This window comes from Archocentrus centrarchus, chromosome 23, assembly GCF_007364275.1.
Source record: "Archocentrus centrarchus isolate MPI-CPG fArcCen1 chromosome 23, fArcCen1, whole genome shotgun sequence".
Taxonomy (NCBI): domain Eukaryota; kingdom Metazoa; phylum Chordata; class Actinopteri; order Cichliformes; family Cichlidae; genus Archocentrus; species Archocentrus centrarchus.
In genome coordinates this window covers 19,417,426-19,439,453 of record NC_044368.1, presented here as the reverse complement: position 1 = coordinate 19,439,453, position 22,028 = coordinate 19,417,426, and the positions used below count along the sequence as shown (strand labels likewise).

Genomic DNA, 22,028 nt, shown 5'->3' with positions numbered 1-22,028 from the left:
AGAACATATTGGAGGGATGAAGTAGGACTGGGGCAGTGAAAACACAAACTGTAGTGATGGTGGCATCACTGACCAATCCAGGGCTTACACTGTATTTCTCTGTGTGTGTCAGTTTATCCTACAGTTAAATGCTTTGAGATGCTGAAACTTCAGCCTACTCACTTGGTGTGTGTGTGTTAATGAGGCTTGAAGCTACTGTAGCTCACAAATTTTGGGGTTAACTGTGAGCTACAGAGTGGAAGCAATAAAAGGAAACACAGCTGCTTCTCTCTCTTAACACCACTACACGTGGCACATAACAACACAAAAAAGGTAACAAAATATGTAACTTAGATTCTTTCCCCTACAGCTTAAAATATAAAATTCAAGTGCAATTAAAGTTCCAAATACTAGTTACATCACATACATTTCTCTCTAAAGTAACAATCTGTTACTTGCAGGTAGTTTTTATCGCATCTCAAAGTTACAATATAGATTTTGCCCAATTTAATCTTTCCCTGTGCTCCAGTGGATAAAGCATCCACTGAGGTGGAAGGATTTAGTTTTCTCCATGTTAACATTTTCAGTGTTAAAATATGTTTTAAGTGCACTGATTGTTTTCTCATCACTGTCTTGTGCACATCAGGGCCAATAAAGAAATCTAGTTCTGGCTGTAGTCTGTGTGGGTCTGTGCATCTCTACACATCATGCATGTACGCCTGTGTATGTCCACACGTTTGTTCGTAGGTCGCTTTTGAAACATCTGCATGGGCCTCTGCAAGTTCCAAAATGTTCAGTTAAATATTAAGAAAAAGGACACAACAACACAGAAAGCAAATTGGGATCATAGACTACAGTTATTAGAGACTGTGCAGAAAACTGGGAAATGACTGGGAGAATAGAAGACAGTGTGTAGAAACAGAGTTTGACCGATATATTGGTTAGCTGATAGTGGCCTTTTATTAAGTGCTGCTGGGTAATAGCATGCATTCAAAGAAGGTCGGGATTCAGAATTATGACTTTGCAATGCTTTAGAGGTTACTAATACATATATTTTAAAAATAATTTTGCATTTGGGGAAATTTGATTTCTTGTTGAAAGTTAGATGAGAAGATCAGATTTTGTTAAAGTTGGGGTAGGCAACTTGTTTGTGGTGTCACTGGAGACAAATTCATAACTTTTAAGCATAATGTAATTTAAGTAGTCTGACATGGAATGGGACTCTTACATCTTCTCAGAGCTCTGTTTTCAGGCTTTAGAAAATCGAACCCTTGACGGGACATTTAGGAGACTTACAGGTTTTTTCAGACCTGATCAGCTACATGATGAAATAGTATGACGACAGGAAAGTCCATGTTGTAAATAAGATGCAGGGGAGCAGTGGATTAAGTGCTAGGCTGTGCTAACCAGCTTCTGGCCGTCTCTATATGTTTATAAGCTAAAAGATAAACCAAGTTATGTTTTCGCCACATAGTTGAGCATAATATCATAATACTGACCAATCATACAAAGTAAACTGCTGTTTTGGTGAATACTCACCAGTTGATTACCACTTTGTATACATTCAATAAAACATTCAGGGAAATTAAATATTTGCCAATTGCTAGTTGATTTTACTAAAGGAGCAAATTGCCATAGTTACTACTGTCAGATAAACCCTTACTGAAATAGCATACTAATGGTAATTAACAGTTCAGTGCAAAATTTCCAAATTTAAGAAAGAATATATCAATACAATATACAGTATAAAAATATAAATACTGGCCTTCAAAAACCTCTATCGGTCAAACCTTGTACAGAAAGCTACACTGTTAGTGATGTATTACAAGTTAGAAATGTCAAACATACATCAACAAATAGACAGAGGCAGGGCGGAAGTGGATAGGGGGCGGAGGTTAGTTTGCTGGATTTGGAATGACGCAGGATGACAGGATTCATTAACGGGACGGTGGAGGGGCCTGTCTATTTGTATGGTCGTAGGAACCTGGTGACTTTAGAGCGCAGCAGCTTGATGAAAGAACGAGGGAACATCTCTTTGGACTCTGCTGCTGTGTACTTGAAGTAGTTCTGGGGGTGAGCCAGCACATCAAATAAGGCTTTTATCAGCTTCTTATCCTGTAGGAAGAACACAGTTACAAAGCCAGTTAGCCCACTCGATCTCATGAGTTGAGGATTCTTTTTAACATATGCTTGTGTTTGACCTCAAAAACAACTTGAAAAAATAGACATCGACACCCAGTCCCTGAGAATTAAAGACAAGCTCCATACAGTATGTCCACATGGCTGGTAAAGTGATGTATCACTGAGATGGATCACATTACATGCATACCTTAAGAATCTCCTGGTGGTTCTCAGAGGCATATAGCCTGCCGTCTCGCACTATGTCCTCTATCAGCTGCTGGTAGTCTTCTACAACAGGGTGAAAATACATAATACAGTAAAACAAAAGCTCATCTGTTAAAGCAATGATCATTTCCTAAGTTTATGGTTACTTGTATTAGATTGGTTGACCCATGAACTGTGTTGAACCAGACTCACCGTCATAGGTGACATATGGAACTTGGAAGCCTTTGCCGCTGTTCCCCTCATTGGACTTAAACTGGATCCAGAGCTTGCGGGAGCGAGAGGTGAAGGCAATGGGTCGCTCATAGGTCTGACACGTCTCATAAGTGGTGATGGAGGTGGGATGGGCTGGAGAAACAGCACAAATATGTTAGAATCTTCTAGAGCCTTTTTTTTCTTGGCGCATGTGGTGTGGCCTAAAGTGCTAAAAATAAGTTGATCTTTAGAGCAGCAGACTGTTGTGTTATAAAGACTAAAGTGAGTCTTAAGTGCAGGTGATGTCACAACATACTGTACTGTGCCACTGGAATGTAATGCATGTTCATGGCAGTATCATTGGTGTCATGGGTAATTATGTAACAGAGAATGTGTAGTGCCATTTATTTTCTTATCGATTATGCAGTGCCAACCTTATTACCTCGCATAAACAGGCACACTTTAGCATTTTAAACTTGCAGATCATCAACAGAGTACGAATCAGTTCCCTCAGTTTTATAAATTCATATTTCTGTTTACCACTCTTCCTCATGACAAGCACGTCTCCGCATTCATCCTCAATGGGGAGGAAGATCTCTGGCACCACAATGAGGATCCGTCTCTTGTGTGGTGGGTTTATGGTCCACACACAGTCTACATTGGATGGGTAATCTCCAGGATAGTTTGGAGACTCAATGTAGCCTGTGTACTCTCCCAGCTCCCCGCCACACAGCTGGTCTAAAGACAAAATTGTAGAAATTCTTTGCAGTATATCAACCATTGGCAACAACATTGTATCATGCCTCTCATTATCAGCCATATTGGGTAAGAGTCTCACATTAACTAATTAAGAGCTGGCTATATGCAAATAGTAGGCAGCATTACTTTTGCAGTGGGAGACATTGGTGGCGCCATCAAAGTCGGTGGTGGTGTTCCCTGGGCAGGTGATGCAGTAGTTCTGGCCAAATTCTGACTGGTAGGTGCCTGCTGGGCAGCGGATGCAGCGGTGGGTACTGGAGTTGTAGAAATGTCCTGGCGCACAGTGCACTGAGGAAAAGTAGTGTGTGCACAGTACATCTGAGTTACAGAGTAGGCATACAAACAAAACACTAAGCGCCAACCCCCTTAAAATAAACCAGGCTGTACAAACTGTCATTCCAACTACTTTATACTGTAACCCTTTTTTGACATAAGAAGCAGATGTCTCTTTTATGCTAATGTTCATCACAGATTCATTCAGACAGACCCAAACATTAACAGAACGAGCCTTCAATCATCTTCCGAGGGAGGCTGGGGACACTGACCATGTTCAGCCCAACTATATCAATATTAGCTGTTTGCCGATTTCTTAGTATCAGCATTCAAAACAACTGATAAAGGAAAATTAAAAAGTAAAGCAGAGATTGGGAGAAACACCCTTCAGCCTGTATGAGTATTGATGTTACATAATTTGTCTACCAGAGGGCACACAGCCCTGTAGGCAAGGCAGAGGACCCCAATGCAAGATTCTCGAGGCTCGAACTATGTTTAACTTAAACTTTATTAAATAAACTCAAAATGCCAAAAGCTGGGCGGAAGCCAGCTACACAAGAAAACCTAAAAACTCAAAATACGAAGCACACAGCAATAGCCAACATTCAGGGCTATGCAGACAAGGATGCGACAAAGGGCTAAGACAAAAGCAGACAACAAATACACAAGGGCTAATGAGGGGAGTGATGACAAATGGGATCACAGCTGAACATAATTTTAGAGACGAGACGAGGGGAAGCAAAACTAAATACTAAGAATAGGTAGCATGAGACTGTCAAAATAAAACAGGAAGTAACCTAACATGGTACACTCAGACTACACACCTAGGGAGACTGACACACAGAGGGAATCTAAACATACCTAAACAGAACCCACCTACAACATATAGCCTGACAAAAGATGGGGAAGCAACTAAACAGGGAAGACACAGACACCTGAAACACAAACACTGAGGACTTGACACAGGAGGGATAACAGACACCAGCACACAAGAACACTGGCAGACAGATACACAGAGGAGCACAGACACCTCAGATACACAGGAAGAACACAGGGAAATCAGAATAGCATATGAAAAACTAAAACCAAAGACAACACAAAACAACAACAAGCTGAGAAACTAGATGACCTGTTCTACCTCCTGGAACACATCCACCCACAAATCTGAGGTATCAGGTCTGGTGCAGAGTCTACAGTAATGTGGATGTTGTACCTGTCTATCATGGTGAAGACAGAGCTGAGTGTGAAAGTAAAGTTTTTGATTTACCGGTCAAACAATTTTCCAATCCTCATCTATGGCCACAAGAAAGAATAGGATAACAGATGCAAGCTGAGGCTTTGGGAGGGGCTCAGAGTAGAGCCCCTACTCCTCCACATTAAAAGGAACATGTCCAACATGCTGAAGGGATTATGTAAATAGTAAACGGACTGGTAATTATTATACTTATATTTCTACTGAATTTGAGCACTCAAAGTGCTTTGTACTACACGATTCATTCACCCAATTACACACACATTCATACAGTGCTCCTATCTTTAACTAGTCTCTTGGCTTGCTTGGAAATGCTTTGGTGTCCCTCCAGAAGACATGGTGGTGGCTGGGGAGACAGAGGTCTGGTCTTCTCTGAACTTCCCCATATCAAATAAGAACTATAAAAACTACTCACACAATTATCTTCAAAATAAATAAATAAACAAAATATAATTGACAATAGACAAAAAAAAAAAAAAAAAAGGTACAAAATACACACCTTTAGCCTCACAGTCCCTGAAGGACACGGATCCTTCGTACTTGGTCATGAGCCCTCCTCCACAGGGGAAGCACAGAACCCGTCCAGGTTCTGGCTGGTAGAAGCCCAGTGCACAGGGCCGGCATGGGCGGAACCCATCATCAGAAAACTGACCGACTGGACACTGACCTGAAGGAAGGATAGAGAAGAAACTTGTCTCTTTACTTGCATTCCCTCAATATGTGTATATGTAGGCTTTTGTCTCTCTAAAAAAATTGACAAAACAGGCTGAACTTCCACATAAATTACACAATGAGCATCTCTGTTAATATCTTTAGTATCTAAAGTCTCAGCAGCTCAGATGCAGTTTACTTTAATGACCACAAGGTAGAGCTAGCCCAACATTTTGACACGATGAACATGGTTTAAGGAGTACTTTGAGAATTTACAAAAGACTTATTTTACTATGTACCTGTAGCACATTTGTACTAATTACTGTCCAGATTTTCAGACATTAAAACTTGCAAATGTTTAATAAGTGAAAGAAGAAAGCTTAAAAAAAAAAAAAAAGCTGTTGCTGCATTAATATGATGAAAACATCTGGACTGTGAATGCACAATATTTTGGTGACATCCCCATATGCCAGCATGAACACTGGCAGAAGACGTGTGAAGAATTATAAAGAGGATTATATTTAATTTTTCATTAAACAAACTGCAATCTGTCCTCGAACTGAATTATTTCCTAAAAGTCTTTAGTTCTTTTAACTTGTGCTGTTTCTTGTGATTATATGGTCTTAGTTGCATTACTCTATGTATCTACATATTTGTGCACATTGAGTGTTTTATGTTCTTTGGTCTTGCGAGATATTAGTGAGAAAAAATGATGGGATGGTGAATTACCTCCACACTGGGACACATTCTTGGCACCAATGATGCCCTGTCCTTCAGTACTGGGACATGGCTCACAGGAAAGTTGTCCCACTGTGTCCTGGTACGTACCAGGAGGACATTGGACACACTGCTCCTGCTCCCCGCTATAAAACGTGCCCGCACCACAGCTCACTGAGAAGAAATACACAGGTGAGTACTTTTTATAGATCACGATGAAAGAGTAACACCAACACAACTCTTTAAACTCCAAACATACCACACTTTCCATCTCTAAGGACTTGTCCTGTGCTGCAGGTTTCAGCACCCTCTGCTACCCTAGACGGCTTCTGGGCCACTTCATATTCTGTCCCAGAGAACTGGATGTAGAACTGTTGTTTATTAATGGACTTTCTGAGTGTCCGCATGGCACTCTGCAGCTTCTGCTTCATTCTCTCCCGCACACAGTCCACATTACATGACTCTAAGGAAAGCACAGTCAAAGATTTGTCAGTTTCTAGTGTCTTGGTAAAAATTTATTTCTTAAATCTTTTCTATCATAGAAAAAAACCCTACTGTATTTCACTTTGCACTGTGTATGCATATTTAATATTTCAAGCTGAGTTAAGAAAAATCACCACACCTGAGGCGTCTTCTTCCTTCATCTCCATCTCAAACTCAGCCGTAATGTGTGAAACCTCTTTTGAAGGAGATTTGCGTCCTCGCCGACGCTTCTTAGAAGAATCACACTTGAGGTTGACAAAAGTTACCTGGCAGTCGTCGGTGCAGGGGAACTGGCCTCCTTTCAGACATCAAAACAAGAGTGGAGAAGATGAAAATTACAATTGGCTATAATTGTCAGTATATCAGTGTGTGTGCAAGGAGGCTTTTTAAACACTAAGATGAGATGTGGCTGATAAAATATGATGGTGCATTCACTACCTTGCAGATTCTGCTTGGATACATCTCTGTGTTTCTCCTTGTTGCGGGGCCTTAGGTGACACTTGGCATCTTTGATCTTAAACCTGGCCTTCTGCTTGATGGGTGGCGCCAATGTGTCTATTCATACCGAGCAAAAATAAACTGTTGACTGAAGAGTACAATTTTACAAATTAACTCTTTTATTTTTGCTAATGCATTGGAAGCAATAAGCCATCAAACAACTTTATTCATTCATTCAACTTAATTCATTCTCTGACATTGAAAGCACACTTGTCAGCTAGACAAGAACCCGTAAACACTGAGAGAAGGCTCCTACATGTGTCCTATAGGACAGGAATTTGTGTTGGTGTCTGGGACTATAGCCTCAGGTTTATACCGTTAACTGGTAATCATGAGACAGTGCGTTTCAGCTCATTCTACGGGGTAATGAAAATGTAAAATAATGATTAGTGTAATGAATTATTTTCTCCAGCAAGTAATTAAGTAATGCACTGCAAGAAAAGTAATGTGTAATATGTAATGCGTGACTTTTTTTGAGCAACAACCCCTATAATTGGTGCACACCATCCAGTCCCCCTTCTTAAAGATGGGAACCACCATCCTAATGTGCCAATCCAGAGGACCTGCCCCAGATTTCCATGCAACATTGCTGAGACGTGTCAACCATGACAGCCCACAACATCCAGGGCCTTTAGAATGCAGAGTGAGCCTCATCCTCCCCAAAGTTGTTTAACTACCTCATCTCAAGTGATGCATGAGTTGGGCAATGGAAGGAATATGAAGATCCATGAAGTATTTCTTTCACCACCCAGCTATATCCTCAGTTGAAGTTACAGAGCCCCACTCCCACTCCCACTATACACTGTGTGAGTAGAGCGCTGCTTTCATTCCGGAGGTGCCTGACAGTTTGCCCTATGGCCTAAGACCCAGCGCAGGAATCTAAAACACACTTTTTTTTTTTTGCTGAAAATCAAAAATCTGAAATTGCGAGCAATTGAAAATTAACAGGAAATTGAACCTGTTGTGCAAGCAGTGCTTTGTGAGCCTGCGCAGCTGATTTAGAGGTTTACTTAAAAAAATCTCTCCTGATGAATTCTAGAATAAAACATGCTAAATCTCTAGGCCACTGTTTTCATGTTGCTGCTGACTGAAAATACTTTCTTATGGGGAAAACCTGTGCCACTGAATACATGTGTGCTGCGGGAATGGCACATTATGCTACAGATAGTTTAAAACAAATTTTAATTCATAACATATTAGCAATCTTTTTACATAAAATCTATGTAGCCCATGGTCTCAGATAACAATCAAAAGAATCAGTTAAGTGCTTTTCCAGTTGTCGCAAGGCTAACAGAGGATGATGAGGATGATAAACAATCTGCTGGAGTTTCATGGGTCACACAATTTGTGAGTTTTAAGGCGAAAAGTATCATCATGTAGAGCCAAACAGAAGGTAGTGGTGTGTTGGAAATGACATGCAACTGTAGCTGATGCTTATGTGTAGCTATGAATAATTTAAGTTGTCATTGATGGACACATCTGAATGTAGTAATGCTGAAACAGTGGAGGGATTTTATAGTTTGTGTGAAACAAACTGTTGACCACGAACCATCATTTCTGCTGCCAAACACCAAACTTCTTGTTCTTTTCTTGCAATGTTTGTGTACATTTTATTGCAACTAATTCACATTTTTCACCTAACTGCAGTACTTTGAGTATGCTTTGTACTGTTTCCCTTGAAAGTATTTTGATATACTAACAGTTAGATAAGTACTAAAATAATACATAATATCAGAATTTAATGAGGACTATTTTGTGTAAAAACAATTTCTCAAGTGGAGAAGAAGCAAATCCAAAGTAAATATTTGGTACTGTATGTGCAGGGAGGTTAACAATCACATAGAAATCCGATCACTCATCTGCACATACTGCATTTCCCATTGTGTTTACTGTACCAGCACAGGCGGGTAAAGCAGTGGTGACGTTCCTCTTCTGAGGAGCTTTCCCAGGCTGGACAGGCACTCCACAACTTAATGTATAGCTGTTCTCTGAGTCTGTAAGAAGCAACAACACATAACAGAATTAAGTGACAAAAAAAATAAGACCTGATTATGACGACAGGGTAGAGAAAGTTTGGGGGGATTTTGTGTGTGTGTGTGTGTGTGTGTAAGGAATCTCATCCTATGTTTCATTTGGCAATAGGATAACCAAAAGCACATTTGTCAGCAGATGTTAGAGAGAACTTGAGAACTAGAGGAAGATGTGACCTTAAACTTTAATTGTGAAATGAAGACCCAGATGAAAGATCCACGAGTCTAGCTTTTCTCCATTAATGTACAATACATTACCCACTTATGGATAAGTGTGTCCAAACTTTTGACTGGCACTGTACATGCACATACAAAGATGCACTTGGAGCGAGAGATGACGCCTTTAGAGATCATAAAAATTAGATTAAAAAAGAGCCTGTGCTTCGTTCAGCCACAGGAATTTACATGGCTCCTTCCTCCTTAAATTGAGATGTACTCCAAAACGACACAAAAACAAATATTTCACTCCATGTCTGAGAGCTATCCATCATTCTCACACAATGGCTGCCAAGTAAAATGAAACGATGGCCGTGCTGTGGAAAAATTGGCATGATCAAAGAATGCAATTGATTTACAGATGTGTGTTAAGTACTATTGCAGCAGGAGAGCCTGGGGTTCCAGCAAAAATGCAGGAAGGGGTGAAGCCAGCAAAACCTCTCAGAGTGAAAAACACATCAGTCTGAGTGGACAGCCCCCTAAAGAATCCACAAATGTGGCCACAAAGGAGCACAAGCTTCATCAAGAAGCAGTGGAACCAAGAAAACAGTAGAGACAGAACTGCTGAATGAACCACCAGAGGGCAGCAACATATGTCACATGAGAACAGCAAGAATACATGGGCTCCATGTTTATGACCTTTATTTTTATTTAGTTATTTTGGCAATCTCTTTTAAATGAAAGGGAGTTAAATAAATAGAAGACAAATTCCCCAAGGGAAGGGTGTATATATATATATATATATATATAATCTATATATATATATAATCTATATATATATATATATATATATATATATATCTTTATATATATAGAGAGAGAGAGAGAGATATATAGATTAATAGACAAAAATCTTTGTTTCACCGTAGAACATCCCAGAAATGATGCCATAAGATAATTCAGAGTGAAACCCACAGAGACAGAATTTAAACCCAGCTGAGAAAATGAAAATCAACTGCCTGCTAATATTCTAGGGTCTTTACTGCCATTTAAACTAAATTGTTATATAAATAAGATGTAATTAAATTACCATTAATTAATTATGTGTTTTTAGGATTAATCTTTTGTTTAGATTCTGATTTAGACATAATCACATAATCACCTAATTTGTGTTCTGACAACTTGCATTAACAATTGGAGAGCATATACTGAGCTTCACAGTATAACACAAAGTCAATTAAACTTCAGAGATATCAATCATTCATTTAAGAAGCATATATCATTGTGAATCCATTTCACCTGCTTTGATGCAAATGAAACTGACAACAGGCAATTATTAAAAATGGACAGGTTTAGATCTTGGTGGACGTAGGCTGTTGCTCTCTCCATCCCCCCGTGGCTGATTTTTCTCTGGTTGCTGGGGTCTTAGTCACTCAAGTGCTCCTGTATTTAACACATATCCAGTGTAGCTTTTGGGTGTTTTGTTCTTATCTTTGTTTCCTCACAGATTTACAGATCACAGATTTGTTAGCACCAAACTTGGTAAACATTTAATGAACTGATCAATTCAATTTGAGTTGTTTCAGCATTACAAAAAATGTGGTTGACCGATCAATCTGGAAATAGGATCAAAAAGGATGAAATTGTGTGCTGAACATGAAGCTTCACTAAAGTGAATATATTAACTAACCAACTGTGGGGACGTTTAATTTGAGGATGAAAAAAGCGAGTTCCTTCAGGTAAATCATAAAAATTTGGGGCAAAGTCACATAAAGTCAGATTAGGAAATGTAACATTAAGTAAAGTTTATGTTATATTTTCAGAAAATGATTCAAAGCAAATCTTTTCTGGAAGCAAGTCTGGCTACTCGCCAACCATCTTGAAACTCCTCTGGGTAAATATTTTGAAGCATTAGCTAAATCAACCTAAATTGGACATAAAATAACTGTTTATAGAATCACCAGTCAAATCTGATTTGCCCTGAAATATGTTTTTAAATAGATTTTTCCCCTGGAAGTTACACTTTACAAACCATCACTTCCTACTGCATACTTCAGCCATAGATTCACCTCTCCTCTTCTAATGTCTATGTAATGTCCTCTGAAGTGTTACCAGCATGACTGTGTGTGCATACCTGCGAGGAAGAGGGCATTGGAGGGACAGGATAGTGAGCAGACCTCAGCTCCTCCGCTCTTGGTGCAGGTCAGCTGGGCTCGAGGTGCTGGCTTTCCATTGGGCAGACATTTCACCCCCTCTGAGGAACAACAGTCATATCACCAACACAAGTACGTGAACACACACACATAGACCTGTGTTCTGTGATGAGTTCACCAAAGCTCACACAATCTCACACACACACACACACACACACGCACACACACACACACACACACACACACACACACACACACACACACACACACACACACACACACACACACAAACCAGTGTCTGTGTGGCCTGGTACATGTGCTTACCGGTACAGTCTTTCTTGTTCCAGTGGAGTTTCTCTCCCGGTGGACACACACACTCATAGCTGCCCTGTGTGTTTATGCATCCGTGCTCACAGCTGCCATTGTTGATGCTGCACTCATCAATATCTAAGACAAACCCAGTGAGAGCATTATAGTCACTTTTTCTGCTTTTACAAGGGCAGTGGGAAGGTGCCATCATGCCATCATGCCATCATGCGGCATCCATGTCAAATAATCTTATAGTAACAGTGATCCTGGCAGATTGGATTTTATGCACTGTGATGGACAGGTGATTTGCCCAGTGTGTATCCCACCTCTCACCCTATGATAGCTGGAATAGGCTCCAGCCCCCCACTCCTCCCCAGTGACCCTTGACTGAATAAACACTCAAGAAAATTGATGGGCAGATTTTATGAAACACACTTTGTGCTGTTTAAAGAAGAATAACACTTGAGGTGCTTAAAGCTCATTTTAGGCTCAGTTTAGTTAGCTGCAGGTATGGTTCATGGTTGGTCTAACCCCTAGGAGACTTGTGTTCACACAGTACGATATAGTTACCCCTTCATACAGAGTCCTCCTTTCCAAATCACAACTTAATCTGATTTCTTGATTAAGTTGTGAGTCAGGTCTTACATTTCTTAAGGACTCTGTCCATCCTACATGCCCTTCATCTTCTTTTTTGAGAATCTTTTCACTTCCTCAACCAAAGACTTGAATATCACTATTATTATAAGTTTTGTTTTTTTTTTTTTAAAAACCTCTTTGTTTAGATGATATCCAGTCTTTGTGTTCCAATGTTCTTTCTTTTACCTACTTTATTAAAATAAAGATTATCTTTCCTTTCCTGCATGTAGGTTGTCATCAGTATGGTTCTCTCTTTTGTTATAAAATATAAAAGACACCTTAATACTTAATACTAATAACTGAGTACAGTCCAGCTGCTCCAGCTGGGTCTGGTTTGACCCTCTAAAAAGAACGATTGATTTAACACATCCCCTGAAAAATAAGGATGGCCAGCATTGTGATATCCACTATCTTGATTTAGATTTAAAATCTGCAAAACCAGCTAAAGCAAAGAAAGCCTGGCTGTGCTGAACTTGCTCAGATGTTTAAGTGAATTTTCCCTCTTCCACTGCTTGCTGATTCGGTTCAGCAACAGAACCAATTGATTCACAAAGATTCACAAAGAGTGGACTGCAGCTGGAGTCAGTGGTTCAAGAACAACCACGCACAGACGTATGCAGACATGGGTTTCAGCTGTCAGTCCTCGTGTCGAGCCACTCTTGAACAAGAGACGGCGTCAGAAGCGTCTCGCCTGGGCTAAAGACAAAAAGGACTGGACTGCTGCTGAGTGCTCCAAAGTTATGTTCTCTGATCAAAGTCAATGTTGCATTTCCTTTGGAAATCAAGGTCCCAGAGTCTGGAGGAAGAGAGGAGAGGCACAGAATCCACGTTGGCTGAGGTCCAGTGTAAAGTTTCCACAGTCAGTGATGGTTTGGGGTGCCATGTCATCTGCTGGTGTTGGTCCACTGTGTTTTCTGAGGTCCAAGGTCAACGAGGCCGTCTACCAGGAAGTTTTAGAGCACTTCATGCTTCCTGCTGCTGACCAAATTTATGGAGATGCAGATTTCATTTTCCAACAGGACTTGGCACCTGCACACAGTGCCAAAGCTACCAGTATCTGCTTTAAGGACCATGGTATCCCTGTTCTTAATTGGCCAGCAAACTAGCCTGACCTTTAACCCCATAGAAAATCTATGGGCTATTGTGAAGAGGAAGATGTGATAGACCAGACCCAACAATTCAGAAGAGCTGAAGGCCACTATCAGAGCAACCTGGGCTCTCATAACACCTGAGCAGTGCCGCAGACTGATCGACTCCATGCCACACCGTATTGCTGCAGTAATCCAGGCAAAAGGAGCTCCAACTAAGTACTGAGTGCTGTACATGCTCATACGTCTCATGTTCATACTTTTCAGTTGACCAACATTTCTAAAAATCCTTTTTTTGTATTGGTCTTAAGTAATATTCTAATTTTCTGAGATACTGAATTTGGGGTTTTCATTAGTTGTCGGTTATAACCATCAAAATTAAAAGAAATAAACATTTGAAATATATCAGTCTGTGTGCAATGAATGAATATAATATACAAGTTTCACTTTTTGAATGGAATTACTGAAATAAATTACCTTTTTCATGATATTCTTATTTTATGGCCAGCACCTGTATGTAGCATCCTCCTCCATCACACTAACAGTCTGCATGTCCTCCTTCACTACATTTATGCCTCCATACCTCCCAGCTCCATGTTCAACACCCTTTGCCCAATATTTTCACTATCCCTCCTCTGCACATGTCTAAACCATCTCGGCCTCACCTCTCTAACTTTGTCTCCAAACTGCTCACCCTGAGCTGTTCCTCTGATGTACTTGTATCTAATCTTGTCCATCCTGGTCACACCCAAAAAAATCTTGGCATCGTCAACTCTGCCACCTCTAGCTCTGCCTCCTGTCTTTTTGTTAGTGCCACCATCTCGCAAACCATACATCAGAGCACACCTCACTATCATTTTCCCATTTCACTCTTGTTGTTATCCTTCTGTCTCAAGTCACCCCTTACATTTGTTTCCACCCCCTCCACTCTGCCTGCACTTTCTTCTTCACCTCTGTTGTCCATTATCTGTTGTTTTGAATGGTTGACTCCAGTTGTTTACAAGTATTTACCCACCTTCACTACCTCTGCTCCTTGCAGCTTCACTGTTACACCTGTCTCCCTCTCATTCACACACATATTCTTGTCTTGCTTCTACTGACTTTCATTCCTCTTCTGTCCACAGCATATCTCCACCTCTCCAGGCTCTGTTCCACCAATGCTGTCGCAGACACCGTAGTTCATGGACACTCTGCCTCATCTATCAACCTGTCCATCACTCAGAGAGCTGTTCCCTGATATAATCTCACCCCCAACTTTAACCCATCTGTCATTCTTTCTGCACACCTCACCACAGCTTCACTGTTCTCATTTATGTTCTGCACCACCCTTGGCCACTCCTGACATCCTCATACAATACCACATTTGAGGAAGCCAAATTATAGCACCACCCTTAAATAATATGTTAATAGTTTTAAAAAGGAGTATATATTTTAAAATGCTGAAAATACATCTTATTTGTGCTTTTGTAATGATGCTAACTTTACCTTTCTATCAATGAGGCAAGACAGCCAGTGAGTCAGTGAGTTTGTGTTGCACACAAACACACATGGGCGCACAGGGGGATGCACAAACACATCACACACTTAATACACACAAAAAACTAAACAGTAAGCTACGCAGAGGAACTGAGGTGTGAGAATGCAGCAGCAATCAGCAGCAGCTGTATCTATATGCTCAGGTGACCCCTCACCTTCACTCTGAAAGGGAAGCATAACATGCCTTATCCATTGTCTAAGAGCAGATAAAAGCTGTGTTAAAAAGTCACTTTCACAATTTTTTTCTTTTTCATGTATTTTTTCCCTTTTTGTTTCCTTTTTCTTTTTTCTTCTCGCTTTTGCAGGTGGCTGTGGCTCAGGAGGTAAAGCAGGTGATCTACTAATCAGAAGGTTGGTGGTTTGATCCCTGGCTGATGCAGTCTGCATGCCAAAGTATCCTTGGGCAAAATACTGATGCCTGAGTTGCTCCATGTTCATCAAATGTGCTTCACTATATAAGAACCAGCCCATTTCCCATTTCTCTTGGAAGCAGGATAAAGCTGAACTGGCACTCACCTCCACAGTGAGTAAGACCATACAGGATGTATCCTTTGTTGCACAGGCACTCAAAGCTACCAGGGTAGTTGATGCATGTGTGATCGCAGGTTCTCTCAAAGGAGCATTCATCAATGTCTGAGGGAGACCAAAAAGACACAACTGGTGAGAAAATGAGAAAACTAAGATCACTAAATAATAATACAGTTTATAATTAATATAGAATTTAATTTTCTGTTATCTTTCATTCACTTGGTTTTCCCATTAATTTTGGCATGCTTTCTTGGAGCCAGCATCCAGCGATCAGACAAATGGCTTACATGGGAGGGTCTTCAGCTAATGCACCTTACCTGGGCCTGTCAAAATATACAAAGTTGGCCCACATGGTCCTTCCACCTGACATCACTCTACTTTAACCTTACTAGAAAAACACAATGTATGTCTTCAGTGGTGCTGCAGGAGCTCTGAGAGAATAATTTTAATTATGGGAAAATGTAACGTGGTATCCTTTATTTTTGGACATTGATCTGAACAATGGACTAAATACTCAAAATAACTCTGTCTGCTCTTTCAATTTTATACTCACTAGAGACTATGTATGTAACCTCCAGTGAAACCAATGAAAAAGCTTCTTTCTGATGGCAGGTGATGGTGAGTCCACAGGATGTGAAAAGTAATCCAGCTGCAAATAACAATAAGAAGACGACCGTACTGACCACTGAATATGTGACTTCAATAAGCACTTCCCTAACGAGTTGGTGGTCTCTGTTGTTAGTTTCAAGTTTTACTGAATACAACTTGATGTTCATTTTGTAAATTATTCAATTCAACTAAATTCAGTTCAGTTCAGTCATCTGCTGTGACCGGTTGGGGCTGAGGGGAGGGAGACAGGACAAAAGACATGCTGTGGAAGAGAGACAGAGATTAATAATAACTAATGATTAAATGTGGGGTGGTGTATAAACCCAGAGAGAGTGAAAAGAGATGAGTGAAGAAAAAATACTCACTGCATCATGTGACATCACCACACACACACACACACACACACCACCAGCAGCCTAGGCCTATTGCAGCATAACTAAAAGGTGGTTCAGGGTCATCTGATCCAGCCCTAACTATAAGCTTTATCATAAAGGAAAGTTTTAAGCCTAATCTTAAAAATAGAGAGGGTGTCTGTCTCCTGAATCCAAGCTGGGAGCTGGTTCCACAGAAGAGGGGCCTGACAGCTGAAGGTGCTGACTCCCATTCTAGTCTTAACTATAGTGAAGAAATTCATGAAGTCATTACTAGGTAAGTCTCTGGAGCTTGAAAAAAAAGTGACTGGACTTCTTTAATTTTCTCGAAGATGTTTGCAATACCGAGCAGAAAACTTTCCCTCTAAGGCAGAACGGAAAGAAAAAAAAGCTCCTAATACATGTGGTTATCCCAACCAGGCTTTCAGCAGAGAAGAAGCACCACAAAGAAGGTCAGACAACAACTAGGGAGAAAGGGAACGGAACAACATTGTCATCCTCTATGTAGCAGCTTATCAGAGAAACTCGGGAGAATTTTCTCCAAGCATGACGTCCCAGTATACTTCAGGCCTAGACACACTCCAAGACAAAAACTGTTTCATCCCAAGGACAAAACCCCTAAACACAAGCTAAGCAACACAGTGTATGCTGTGCAGTGCAGTCAGGAGTGCTCGGACCGCTGCACTGGAGAAACCAAACAGCCTACAGACTCAGCTGTGCATATGCATAAGCGCACTCTTTGAGGAAGCCAATGGTCCTATTTTTGTCCAGGAAGAGAGATGTTAAGAAATGATCAGATAAGAGAGGGTTTTCAGGGAATACTGTTAAGTATTCATCGGTTAGGGTGTATAACACTAAGATTCAGACTTTCAAATGAATTATAACTGTCTGGGTCTTTGGTTAATTAATAAGCTGGAGTGGAAGATTGCTGCTACTTCTCCTCCTCAACTGGTGCTTCAAGCATTCTGACAGTTCAGACTCAGGGGTGATGATTCATTAAAACTAACATGTTCAATCTGCTGTAACCAGGTTTCTTTTAGAGAGGTCTAATGTTTAATAATCCACATTTAATTGTTTTACTCTTTGGTGCAGTTGAGGATGCTATAGTGTTCTTTCTTTGTGAATGGTCCCATTTAGAGTGAATGGTCTGTAAAGTAGAGTATAGTTTAGGGTGTGGCTACTTTGTGATTGATAAGTTCCTACATGTGAGACTGTGCATACTGTTTTTGGGTTCCTAGTCATATCTTCACATTGGTATCAGACAATATTTATCCTGTTGAATGTTACCAGTCTCTTTAGAACACAAGATGAAATTCATACAGTGGCAGAAGGTCATCCAATAAAAAAATGACTGTAATCATTCAAATCCAAATCAAATACAATCTCAGTATAATTTGCTGAAGTTTTGCTCTGCTGCATGGAATTAAAATTCAGTGGAATGAAAAGCTTATCCACAGTCTAAAAGAGTCATTTATGGCAAAAACATAGGTTCTCAGCAAGAACTAAAGAAGCCATCTTAATTACAGCGGACATTAGCATAAACAAAAACAAATACAAGTATCCCACACTAAACTAGGACAAGAGCTCATTCTAATAAACCAAGCTGGAAAAAATTTGCAGGAATGAGGCTAAGACAGCTCACATTCACTGTTACATCAGTGTTTGTGTGAATATGTGTGTGTGTGTGTGTGTGAGTGTGCATGACTGCCTGTGCATGTGTTTTTGTGTACTTGTCCAGCACCAAATATTATTAACCTACCAGGAATGGAGGGCAGCTTTTCAGGCTCACCTCATTTATTTCAGTTCTGTGGGGCTTTACAGGGGGCTAAAAATACAGCATGTTATAATGGAGTTTGTCATGCGGAGGAAGTTTTAAGGCCTGGATGTTGGCTCGGTAAATACTCCAGGCAAATGTCCATGTCAGGCCTTAGGAATAGCTTGTCTGTTTAGAGCTAGCCCACAAACAGGGTTTACATAAAGTGAGCTGGGAACACAGGAGCTGTGCAGCCCCGGATAGGAAACAGCAATGTCTGATGTTTTGTGATGTAAGTAAATAACTTAAACGTCTTTTTGGCTGAGAAAGGGGATGGACAAATCAGGTGACATGTTCTGATATAACCTAACCAATCAGGAGAGCTCCCAGTGACCCCTGCTGCTGGCCTTGGTGTGAGTTCATGTCTGTACAATGCCATGTGTTCAGCAAATTGCTGTGTTACCTAAGACTCTGCTTTATGGGTTATAGTTCAGAACTTAACCCTGCTCAGCGGTGAGTAAGAAAAAGTTGGTCAGCTAATGTTGATAGAAGTATAGCGTCAGCACTTGTGTGCGTGTGTGTGCATGTATGGATTATGTGACCTGTTTATGGGACAGATGTTTTTCTCCATGTGGATGAACCCAGTCCAAAGCATCCATTAAAGATTGGAGAGTTCACGGTTCCAGGGAAGCCAATTTATGAGTTTGATGAGATTGCTCAGATTCATTTGAACATTTTTGTGCAACGTTTGCTGTGATGTTGCTTTTCATTATTAATGTTTACACCCTGGCCTCCTGCCGCTCCTAGTACTTCTGTTATTGGCCTAGTGATGTCTTATTAATTGAATGTAACCAGGATTACCGCTGCATACAGTGATTTAGTGTAGGATAAACATATATAAAGTACGTATATAAAACAGCTCTGATGTCTAGTGTTTGATAATTTTTCTATGAGACACACCCTTGGTGAGACTGAGGTGCTTTAATAGCTATTTTGTGATGTTTATTGAAGCACTGGCAACATTCTGCTTTTGTAAACAATAAGAATATAAAGAATAATGTGTGGAAACTACTTATGCAGCTACGGCAAAGAACTAATCTTTCTGCTTAGGTTTCTCAGCCACTTCTGGAAAATGCTCTAACACTGGCGTATAGTGTGTAACCAGGAGCTATTTTCTCTGGAATAATTCACAGGCACAGAAAGAGTTGACAAATTAAACAGTATATTTCATTTTAAGGATATGTTGATGCTGAACACAGTCTATGTCAGTGATAGCAAAATCTGGCAACTATTCGCAGGCGAGATACAGTGGCATAGGTGTGTCAGAAGTATCCAGTGGTGCTGTGATGTGGCTAACAATACTCAACACCACACTATTAAGCACTCCGAATGCAATGCAGTTAATCCAAAGCTCATGTGCACAGTTTTTCCAGCCTGGTGATTTTGGGCTGAGGACAGAAGCACCTCAGGGTTTTGTTGTTAAAAAAAAAATCATTTTCTGCTTGTCTGCACTCCCGTCTCACTTGCTGTGACTTGTAACCAGGAATCTGCCTTTGGTCATATAAACATAAGTGCTGATCACAAGGAGGGTTGTGCCTGTTCACTACACACCCAACTGAGGAAGCAGCTACACTGTTGCAATAAATATATTCATTCATACAAAGCAAAACACACATTAAGAGCTTCAAATGTAGTGGAAGTATTTGTATGTAACTTTCCACAGGTTCAAACAAGACCACCAAAAGGTCCACTAGCATGTTAGGCTAACTTAGCATGAAGACTCCAAAGAACAAACTTGAAAAGAAGTGAATATAGTTTTACTACACAGTGGCCAGGAGCTATACTCGCACTTGACAAGAGATCAAAGTGATTTTATCATCTTATTCAAGCTCTTTATATAGAATACTGCAAAGTAGCATTGCTGTCACTAGAGTAACTGCTTAAGCAAAAGGCTTTTAACCTTAAAAGTGCAATAGAAGAAGTAGTAGCAGAAGTTATGTTCAGCTGCTCCCTCATTAACAAGGGTCACCACAGCAGGTAGTGCTGCATGTTAGATTTGATAGAATTTTTTAAGCCAGATGTGCTTTCTGATACAACTCAAAGGGATTTGTGTCTCCTCTCAGGATCAAACTGGGGCTCTGTCACTCATTTAGCAAATGTGTAAACCACTACTAATATTAATACACTAATAATAGAGAATATTTTTTTATTTTATTTAAACTGGAAATAATAATCCAGAAATGAGCCAGAATCAGTGCTGATTTTCACTTCGTGGCTGTTTGGTTTGCTAGTGCAACCTCACACAGTTCTTGTATGTCACAGCTGGTGGCACACAAAAATCCCATTGCATCACTGGCAGTTGTGAGCCACTGACCTTGGCATGTCCTTTCATCAGTGAGCAGTTTGTGGCCTTTTTGGCAGCTGCACTCAAAGGAGCCCACTGTGTTTCGGCAGAAGTGATCACACCCTCCGTTGTTCTCCTGGCATTCATCGATGTCTGGGCAGGGAAAATAAAACGAGGAGAGAAAGGCGGTTATCAGTAAAAGCAAAACTTTGTGTTAGACCCCAACCTGTGATTCATATGTTCACTTGAGTCCATGTGATTCTCATTTCAAATGCATCTTTGGAAATGAAAAGAAGCTTCAGTTACTGCACTCATAGATGTCATTGTCATTGTGTTGGCAGACATTTTTGGAAAATGACTGAAACCAATATTATCTTGTCCAGTACAGTGATGCACAAAAGTCTAGATTTTTTATCAAAAACATTTGATTTGCTAGTTATTTCATATATTCTGCATTTGTCAGTAGAAAATGTCCTTCTCTACACATTTTTTCTTAAGTAGAACATAACAAAAGGCAACCAGGAAGAGAGAGCCAGTTTTATCTAATCATACACATGGCAAGAATGAATACAGTAGCAAGACACTGGTTGCCCAGGCAGACATTTCACAGCTGACAGGTGTTTCCAGATGTGGTATCCAACCTCTTCTGCAGAAGCACAAAGAAACAATTGAGACTGGAAACATGGTGGTCAGCTGGCAGGCAAAACAAAACAAACAAAAAAAAACACATCGAGCTGACTTCCATTTGAAACTGTAAGATTTTTAGCAGCACCATCAACCTAGACCCTGCAGAAACCAGTGGGATCATAGTGGTACAATCTGAATTACTCTTGTTAGAAGGGGACTTTATGGACGACTTACAGCAAAAACAAACAAACAAACAAACAAAATACCCACAACATTCCGTCAACATGGTGAAAAAAAGCTGCCTAACAGAATTAATTAACAGAAGTAAGAATTAGAGCACAGGAAAACAGCAGCAGGTGCTTTGGAGTGATGAATTATATTTTTTGAGAAACAAATGTTCATTTTTGAATGTGATGCCAGCAAAATATTAAAGGTAACAAATAAATGAAAAGATGTGTAATGCTAAATTTTAAAAAATGGACTTGGCGGAACATCACAACTAATTAAATTAATGGGCAGCCAGTCAGAGAATCTTTCAGAACTAATGCTGGGGAATGGTCTGTGAAGGGCGAGGAATACGGCTGACATTCCTCAGCTGCAAAGAATTTTGTGATTTTTACCATTATAGGGTTCACCACAGCAGATCATCTGCCTCCATCTCATCCTATCTCTTGTATCCTTTTGCCACATTAACCTTCTGCATGTCCTCCTTCACTACATGAGGTGGCTGTGGCTCAG

The 22,028-nt window shown here is 40.3% G+C and overlaps 1 protein-coding gene across 2 annotated transcripts in view; it reads right to left on the bottom strand.

The window, feature by feature from the left end:
• Positions 1 to 1,559: 1,559 nt before the first annotated feature.
• Positions 1,560 to 22,028, bottom strand: part of scube1 (signal peptide, CUB domain, EGF-like 1) — a 138,438-nt gene continuing 117,969 nt past the window's right edge. For both annotated transcript variants that reach the window (XM_030719984.1, XM_030719985.1), the window contains 15 exons: positions 20,694 to 20,816; positions 15,575 to 15,691; positions 11,814 to 11,936; positions 11,471 to 11,590; positions 9,046 to 9,144; positions 7,091 to 7,207; positions 6,792 to 6,950; positions 6,429 to 6,632; positions 6,182 to 6,343; positions 5,301 to 5,468; positions 3,403 to 3,564; positions 3,058 to 3,255; positions 2,518 to 2,670; positions 2,309 to 2,388; positions 1,560 to 2,094 (listed from right to left, as the gene is read on the bottom strand). In XM_030719984.1, coding sequence (XP_030575844.1) covers positions 1,942 to 2,094; positions 2,309 to 2,388; positions 2,518 to 2,670; positions 3,058 to 3,255; positions 3,403 to 3,564; positions 5,301 to 5,468; positions 6,182 to 6,343; positions 6,429 to 6,632; positions 6,792 to 6,950; positions 7,091 to 7,207; positions 9,046 to 9,144; positions 11,471 to 11,590; positions 11,814 to 11,936; positions 15,575 to 15,691; positions 20,694 to 20,816 — 2,138 coding nt within the window. In that variant the 3' untranslated portion in view covers positions 1,560 to 1,941. The remainder of the gene's footprint in view (positions 2,095 to 2,308; positions 2,389 to 2,517; positions 2,671 to 3,057; positions 3,256 to 3,402; positions 3,565 to 5,300; positions 5,469 to 6,181; positions 6,344 to 6,428; positions 6,633 to 6,791; positions 6,951 to 7,090; positions 7,208 to 9,045; positions 9,145 to 11,470; positions 11,591 to 11,813; positions 11,937 to 15,574; positions 15,692 to 20,693; positions 20,817 to 22,028) is intronic.